Source organism: Octopus bimaculoides, chromosome 8, assembly GCF_001194135.2.
Source record: "Octopus bimaculoides isolate UCB-OBI-ISO-001 chromosome 8, ASM119413v2, whole genome shotgun sequence".
In the NCBI taxonomy this organism is placed as follows: Eukaryota; Metazoa; Mollusca; class Cephalopoda; order Octopoda; family Octopodidae; genus Octopus; species Octopus bimaculoides.
The window spans coordinates 21,102,368-21,109,635 of record NC_068988.1 but is presented as its reverse complement, the minus strand read 5'-3'; the positions used below and the strand labels follow the sequence as shown (position 1 = coordinate 21,109,635).

General features: G+C 35.2%; 1 protein-coding gene across 7 annotated transcripts in view; it reads right to left on the bottom strand.

Annotated features, from left to right (window-relative positions):
• Positions 1-7,268, bottom strand: part of LOC106871984 (E3 ubiquitin-protein ligase LRSAM1) — an 82,572-nt gene that overhangs the window by 16,735 nt on the left and 58,569 nt on the right. For all 7 annotated transcript variants that reach the window (XM_014918780.2, XM_014918802.2, XM_014918788.2 and 4 more), the window contains 5 exons: positions 6,682-6,729; positions 5,295-5,428; positions 4,177-4,206; positions 1,919-2,041; positions 896-983 (listed from right to left, as the gene is read on the bottom strand). In XM_014918780.2, the coding sequence (XP_014774266.1) occupies positions 896-983; positions 1,919-2,041; positions 4,177-4,206; positions 5,295-5,428; positions 6,682-6,729 (423 nt within the window). The remainder of the gene's footprint in view (positions 1-895; positions 984-1,918; positions 2,042-4,176; positions 4,207-5,294; positions 5,429-6,681; positions 6,730-7,268) is intronic.

The following is a 7,268-nucleotide window of genomic DNA, read 5'->3' as shown; positions in this document are numbered from 1 at the left end:
AGTTGATCTGATCAACGGAACAGCCTGCTCGTGAAATTAACGTGCAAGTGGCTGAGCATTCCACAGACACGTGTACCCTTAACGTAGTTCTCGGGGATATTCAGCGTGACAAGGCTGACCCTTTGAATTTCAGGCACAACAGAAACAGGAAGTTAGAGTGAGAGAAAGTTGTGGTGAAAGAGTACAGCAGGGTTCGCCACCATCCCCTGACGGAGCCTCGTGGAGCTTTAGCTGTTTTCGCTCAATAAGCACTCACAACGCCCGGTCTGGGAATCGAAACTGCGATCCTCTGACCGCGAGTCCGCTGCCTTAACCACTGGGCCATTGCGCTTCCACTGAGTATATACAATAATAATGGCAAAACAGTAAATAAGTTTTTCTCTCACAAAGTTTTCTATGAAATGTCTTCACCAAGCTCTGCGGAAAACATTTACAAACCTGCAGAATCATCATAAACTGCTACAAAGGCAAAGGGGATGTGTTAGAAAGAGGAAATTATAGGGAAATCAAAATACTACATGAGATTATAATGGTCATGTAGAGAGCGAGTCATAGCACAATTGATCTGTGACAAAAAAGAGATGCAGTTTAGCTTCATGTGTGAAAGAACTACCAAGGATGCAATCTTTCCAGTGAGGCAGCAGGAGGAGAAATACTCGGCTGAAAGTAATCTACCATTCCTGGAATTTGTTGACTTGGTGAAAGCATTTGACATTGTACTGTATTCAGTAATTTGGTGGTCACTCAAGAAGCTCGTGTTGACAAATGGTTTGTGAGGGTTGTACAAGCTATGTACAAAGATGCAATAAATAAAGTGAGAGTTAGCAACAAATGCAGTGACAAATTTAGGGTGAAGGTAAGGGTCCATCAAGGTTAATTCAATAAACCAACTTACTGTCCTCTAGACACGTGACCAAATTCTGCCGGTCAAGTTCCTTTTTGTTGCTGAGTTCTGCCAGGTCTTCATTAAGTTTAATCTGTTCCTTGAAGGAGGAGAAAGTGATAAAGAAAGCTTTGAATTTTCTGAAAAATACATAACACGGACTTCATTGATTTGTCATACGGTGACATAATTCAAGTTGGACTGTTTTACAACCATGTGGTTCCAGGTTTAGACCCACTGCAAGGCACCTTGGACAAGTGTCTTCTATTACAGTTCTGGGTCAACGAAAGCCTTGTAAGTGGATGTGATAAAAAGTCCACTTTGTAAGGTGGTTGGTATTGGGAAGGGTATCCAGCTGTAAAAATCCTGCTAAAAAAGACAGTGAAACCTGGTGCAGTCTTCTGCTTAGCCAGCCTTTGTTAAACCATCCAACTCATGCCAGCATGAAAAACAGACCTTAAATGATGATGATGATGATGATGAAGCACATATCTGTATATGTACAGTTGCCTAGACTGTACATATGCAATTAGATGAAAAATTAAATGAATGATGCAGGTGTGGCTGTGTGGTAAGAAATTTGCTTCCCAACCACATGATTCTAGGTTCAGTCCCACTGTGTGGCACCTTGGGCAAGTATCTTCTACTACAGGCTTGGGCCAATCAAAGCCTCAAGAGTGGAAACTGAAAAAAGCCTGTCATATATCATCACCATATATATATATATATATATATATATATATATATATATATATATATATATGGATTGTCTTTGTGTCTGTGTTTGTTCCTCCATCAGCGCTTGACAACTGGCGTTGGTGTGTTTATGTCCCTCTAACTTAGCAGTTCAGCAAAAGAGACTGATAGAATAAGTACTAGGCTTTAAAAAAATAAGTTCTGGGGTCAATTTGTTCAACTAAAAAAAAAAAGCCCTTCAAGGCAATGCTCTAGCATGGTTGCAGTCAAATGACTGAAATGAGTAAAAAGAATAAAAGAATGACCATTTAAGAAATGTTAAGGACAAATGAGACCTACTTGTGCAATAGTTGATACTAAATGGTCTTTCTCTTTTAGTGCTGAAGCTGCCATCTTGGCAAATTTCTTCTCGTCCTCCTCATACTGGCGGTTAAATGCCATTCGTTCTTGACGTTTCTTTTCCTGTGGCAAATAGAAAATTGACCAATGTTATTTTTAGTGTTTGGCCTTTCACAAAATAGCAAAATTTATTGAACATATTCAATAGTTGTACACAAGAGAGGACTAGATGACTATAGATAGGTACTTTGATGTAGGTCTGGGTTAAAGACTGTTCATTTCATCTTCTTGTTTTATAATTTTTTTGTATGAATTCTGTGTACACTAACAGATTTCCACATGTGTATCCAGTAAAAGGAGTACGCCTGCTGTAAGGTAGCATATGGTAGCCAATAACTGTAGAGGACCTTTGAAGTGCACATTATAAGGTTATTACTTTATAATGTATTGTTCCGTGATGGTAAGATCAACAAAAAAAGTACTCCATTTGGTAAGAGATAAATATCATTTAATAAACACAATACGTGTATTTATGTAATTCTAACATTCACCCACATTATAATGATATAAGATTATAAGATATTTATCAAAGAAGCATTGGCTGCTATATCGAGCTGGTTAAGCAAATATACAGCAGCTCCCTATGACTCAATCAATAAGTTGTTGTTGTTGTTCAATCCCAGGTCAGCCCTGATCAAGCAGTCCTCTAGTCAAAAGCACTCAAGTTAGGCTTATTCTGTCTTATTTTCAGATATTGTGGTATCTCTGACAAACCTGGGTACCAAACCATTAATCCATTAATCATTAATTAATGAAGTTAACATTTTCGTTAACGATATAACTTTTAAGTTGACTTTGGAAATCATTATCAGACTAGTTAACTTCCATTACATTTAGTTTCTGTTAACGCAAGTTGCTGCGACGATCTTTAGGCTCAAGGACTTGAAGTCCAAGGGCCTTGTCTACTGCAGCCCCTTGGTCAACCTACTCTTGACAAAAGGTTTAGGACCCTCCTGAGGGATGAGGAATGCCAGCTGGCTGCTGCCTTCCAACCCAGGTTTCGTCTCATCTGGTTGGATAAATATGACAACACCAAGTTCACTAAACACGGAGGGTAAGATCGAGGAGGCCATGAAGGAGCAGTCTGATGAAGTGAGCAGCAACAGTGGAGGCAGCAACAATGAAGAGGAGGAGGAAATTTCTTCAATGGTGTCACCCAGCCAAAAGAGAGCAGCAGGAGCCACAGGTCACTCAAGGACAAGGCCCAGAATCTGATCAAGACCTGGTTGGAGACCAACTCCAAGGGCTTCCTGACAGATGCTGTTTTCATGGGTGAGCAAGTGTTAGTGGACTTGTTCATCAAGTTTAACATAGCCAACCCCTCCTGTGCTGCAGTGGAGCATTTGTTCTCTGTGGGCAAGGACATCTTGAGGGTCAAGAGATCATCCCTGTCTGATGAAAAACTTTGACATGGTAATTTTCATGAAGAGAAACATGCATCTCATGAACAAAATGGAGAATGAGAAGACGAAAAATTAAATTATGTATATATCATGTTTTTCATTTAAAAACAAAAAAATTTTATGGCCACTTTATCAATAAACTTTTTTAGTTTAATACTAATAGCGTTGCATTTGAGTTTCTTTTTTTACCCTTTTCTGGCTCTAAAAGCATTTAAAAACCTTAAAAAGGGCCCAAACTATGAAATTAGCCTTTTTTTAGGTCTTTTAAAAGTTAAAACTATAAAATCAGCATTTTTAACTCTAAGACAAAACAAAACTATAGTTTTTGAGTTCTGAAGCTCTTAAAAAGACCAAAAAAGGCTGATTTTATAGTTTTGGCACTTTTAAAAGGTGTTTTTAGGTGGTTTTAGAGCAAAAACTGATTTTTTGTTTTTTTCTATAATAAAAATTAATGTTAACCATTTATCGATAACTTCTGTTACATTTTTAAAGAATTAACTGGTTAACAGTTATCGAAGTTCACTTTTTGGTTAATGGTTTAATGGTTAACAAAGTTAAGCTTTCAATTAACAGTGCCCACCTTTGCTCTTAGATACTACATTATCTAAAGTGTCCTTCCTTTTTCAAACAATATGATGTGTGACTTGAGAGTGAGAGATTTATCTGCCATATCTACCATGTCTAGTCATCATGTAGATGACCAAACCCACCCACTGACATCAGCTTGTCATTCAGTAAGTGATTCAGTTATCAGTGGCTCGTAAATAATACAAATAGAAGTAACGTTTTACTCACCTGTAAGTTAGCGTATTTCTCAATATCTTGCTGTAAGTAAAAGAAACCACAGAATGAGATGAATTCAAACAATGTCAGAAAGATGGAACAAGTCTCTACTAATATTATGAGTTTGACACAAAAAAATATACGTCAAAGTTAATAAATGATCAACATTTATTAATCCAATGCAAAATGGGGAGACAGCATTAGCAGCTAGACCATTTATGATAAGAAAAAAATATAAATTGGTGACTAGACAGAGTATAGAAATGGCTGTGTTGTTAAGAAATTCACATATGAAGTGAAATATTAAAAGACTGAGAAATGAAATTGAGTTGAAGAATCTAGTGCAGAAACGTGGTGCTACTCAATGGTACTTAAAATATATATTTTTTTACAAACTGATTTATGCCTCAGCTTAACACAAACACAAAACATATGTATAATATACAGAAAGTATATTCAGATGTTGAATTTTGACAAACAGATGAGGAAAATGGAAAATAGAGAGAGAGGTGTATGTATGAGTATGTGTGTATTACAATTCTATATTTAAGAGATGAGGAATTATGTACATTATTTACATTTGACAGATATTTGTCCTTAATTTGTTTGCTGTTAACACAACGTTTTGGTTGATATACCCTCCAGCCTTCATCAGGTGCCTTGGGAAAATTTCAAACCTGGTTTCTCATTCCTAACGTATTTTTCAATGTAATTATTATTATTATTATTATTATTATTATTAGTATTATTATTATTATTATTATTAACGTTGTGTTAACAGCAAACAAGATGAGGACAAATATCCGTCAAATGTAAATAATGTATGTGTGAATTATTTATATATTTTATATTGCATTTTGAGAACAAAACCATTGTTGGGTACATGTTTACAGTGGATCAATCACTGCTTCTCTGAATTTACAACATACCACAAAAGTAACAAGGATTGGCTATGTAACTCGGGCAAAACAAAAGCGCAAACGGTATTTTTGTTCAAAGGCGTCAGTTTGTGTCTTTGCTTTGTAATTTTTTTTTAAATATTTGCATTTTTTGTTTTAAAATATGCTCATATATACCCATATACATTTATAATACACGCACACAGAAATCAAGAGAACTTAAATACTGACCATCATCAATGCATCTTCTTGTAAAAGTTTTACAGAATGGTCACTAAATGTACTGGACATTTGGTGTTTCTTTTCTGAGGAATCCAACACTTGGAGTAGAAACTGTGATGGAGGTATGTATTCTTCTCCAGATTCTGATGAAATTGGAAATAACAGATTCGGTTAAATAATATTTCAAGAGGAATAGATACACTCACTTCAACCCTTTTAATACACTGAATTTGTTTCAATTAATTTTGAAAATAATGAAGAATTTAGTAAACTACCTTGTCATTGGTGTTTGGAACATAAATTAACATGAAATTTTGAAGGCTCTAATTTATACCACTTAAAAAGTTTGTATCATAGAACCATGAGGTGATCTGTTGGTATCAAAAAGATTAAGCAATACATATCTCTATATCAGGGGTTTTCAAACTTTTTGACTTGCAGACCCCTTTATATTTCAGGCTTATGAAATTTATACATAAATATTTGCTTAAAATAACATATATTTTTACATTTATTTATTTAACAGTATTTAACAGAATAGGTTTATTGTCAATTAAAAGATTTCAATTAAAAAACATATATAAAATCAAATTGCCCATAAAAAGTATTTGCTGTCCACGGACCCCCTGTCTTGTCCTTACGGACCCCCTGTGGTCCGCGGACCACAGTTTGAAAACCCCTGACCTAGGCCATATACATGACATTTAAAGGGCACCTTTTCGGCTAGCAGTTGCTCTCATAGTGACAGTGGCATCTATTTTGCAGTTAATCCTGTTGTTTCTTTCCAAAATCATTCTGGTAACTATGACCACTTCTACAAACAGTCTCTCACATGTTAACCACTCATCTTATTAATCCATTACCTACCAATGATCTCATATGAGATCACTTAAAAATTACAAATTTCGTAATTATCTGTCAATATTTACACATATCTAACCTTTTTGCTATATCTACTAAGTAGATTTCTCTGATATTCAAATGAGGTTTGCTAATTTTTCACCCAATATCTCGCTTATTTCTATTTAAAATGTTATTTTGAAATGTTATTTTGATCATTCCAGCGTGTTTCTAAGGCTGTTTTATGCTAGAAATCAAAGTTTCATAAAAAAAATTCCAGTTAATAGAATTATGGGAGGTAATGGGTTAAGATAATTATGACACTGTTGCTCTCTAATAGCAAATGCTAACAAAATTAATTATAAACTAGTATTGAAAACAGTAGAAAGAGTCCAAATCTTTGTTTGCATGATAAGAGAATTTACTATTAATGATCCAGGAGGTGGGCTGTGACATTGCATCTCCTTGTCTATTTCAATTCTTTATTTGAAATTATAAACTGAAATTTGGAAAAAGAAAATGGGGGGGGAAAAAACAAATTGAAGATTAGTCTCACCTGAGCAAAGGAATTTCATAATTGCTTCAGTACCTTGGGAACAAACCTCTGTAAAATGAAATAATAATAATGATAATAATAATAGTCCTTTCTACTATAGGCACAAGACTTGAAATATGGAGGGAGGAGACTAGTCAATTACATCAAGCCCAGTGCATAACTGGTACTTATTTCATCGAGCCTGAAAAGATGAAAGGCAAAGTCAACCTCCATGGAATTTGAACTCAGAACATTAAGATGGAATGCCACTAAGCATTTTGCCTGGCATGCTAATGATTCTACAAGCTCACTGCCTTAATAAAAATAATAATAATAATAATAATAATAATAATAATAATAATAATAATAATAATAATAATGAATGCTCTGATGCAGTACCAGGCAATGGCTTTCATGGCTTCTCATCTTAACTGATTGGAAGTGTTATCATGTACATTGCTTTGTCTTGGTATAAAAGATGGGCTACAGCAAATATTCTGCTCAATACCACAGATTTGCTTGTCAGTTGTTTGACCGTAACCAGTTGAGAAATGTCCCTTGGTGGTTGATCATATGTGCATCTCTGATCACGAGCAGAAGTAGTGGGG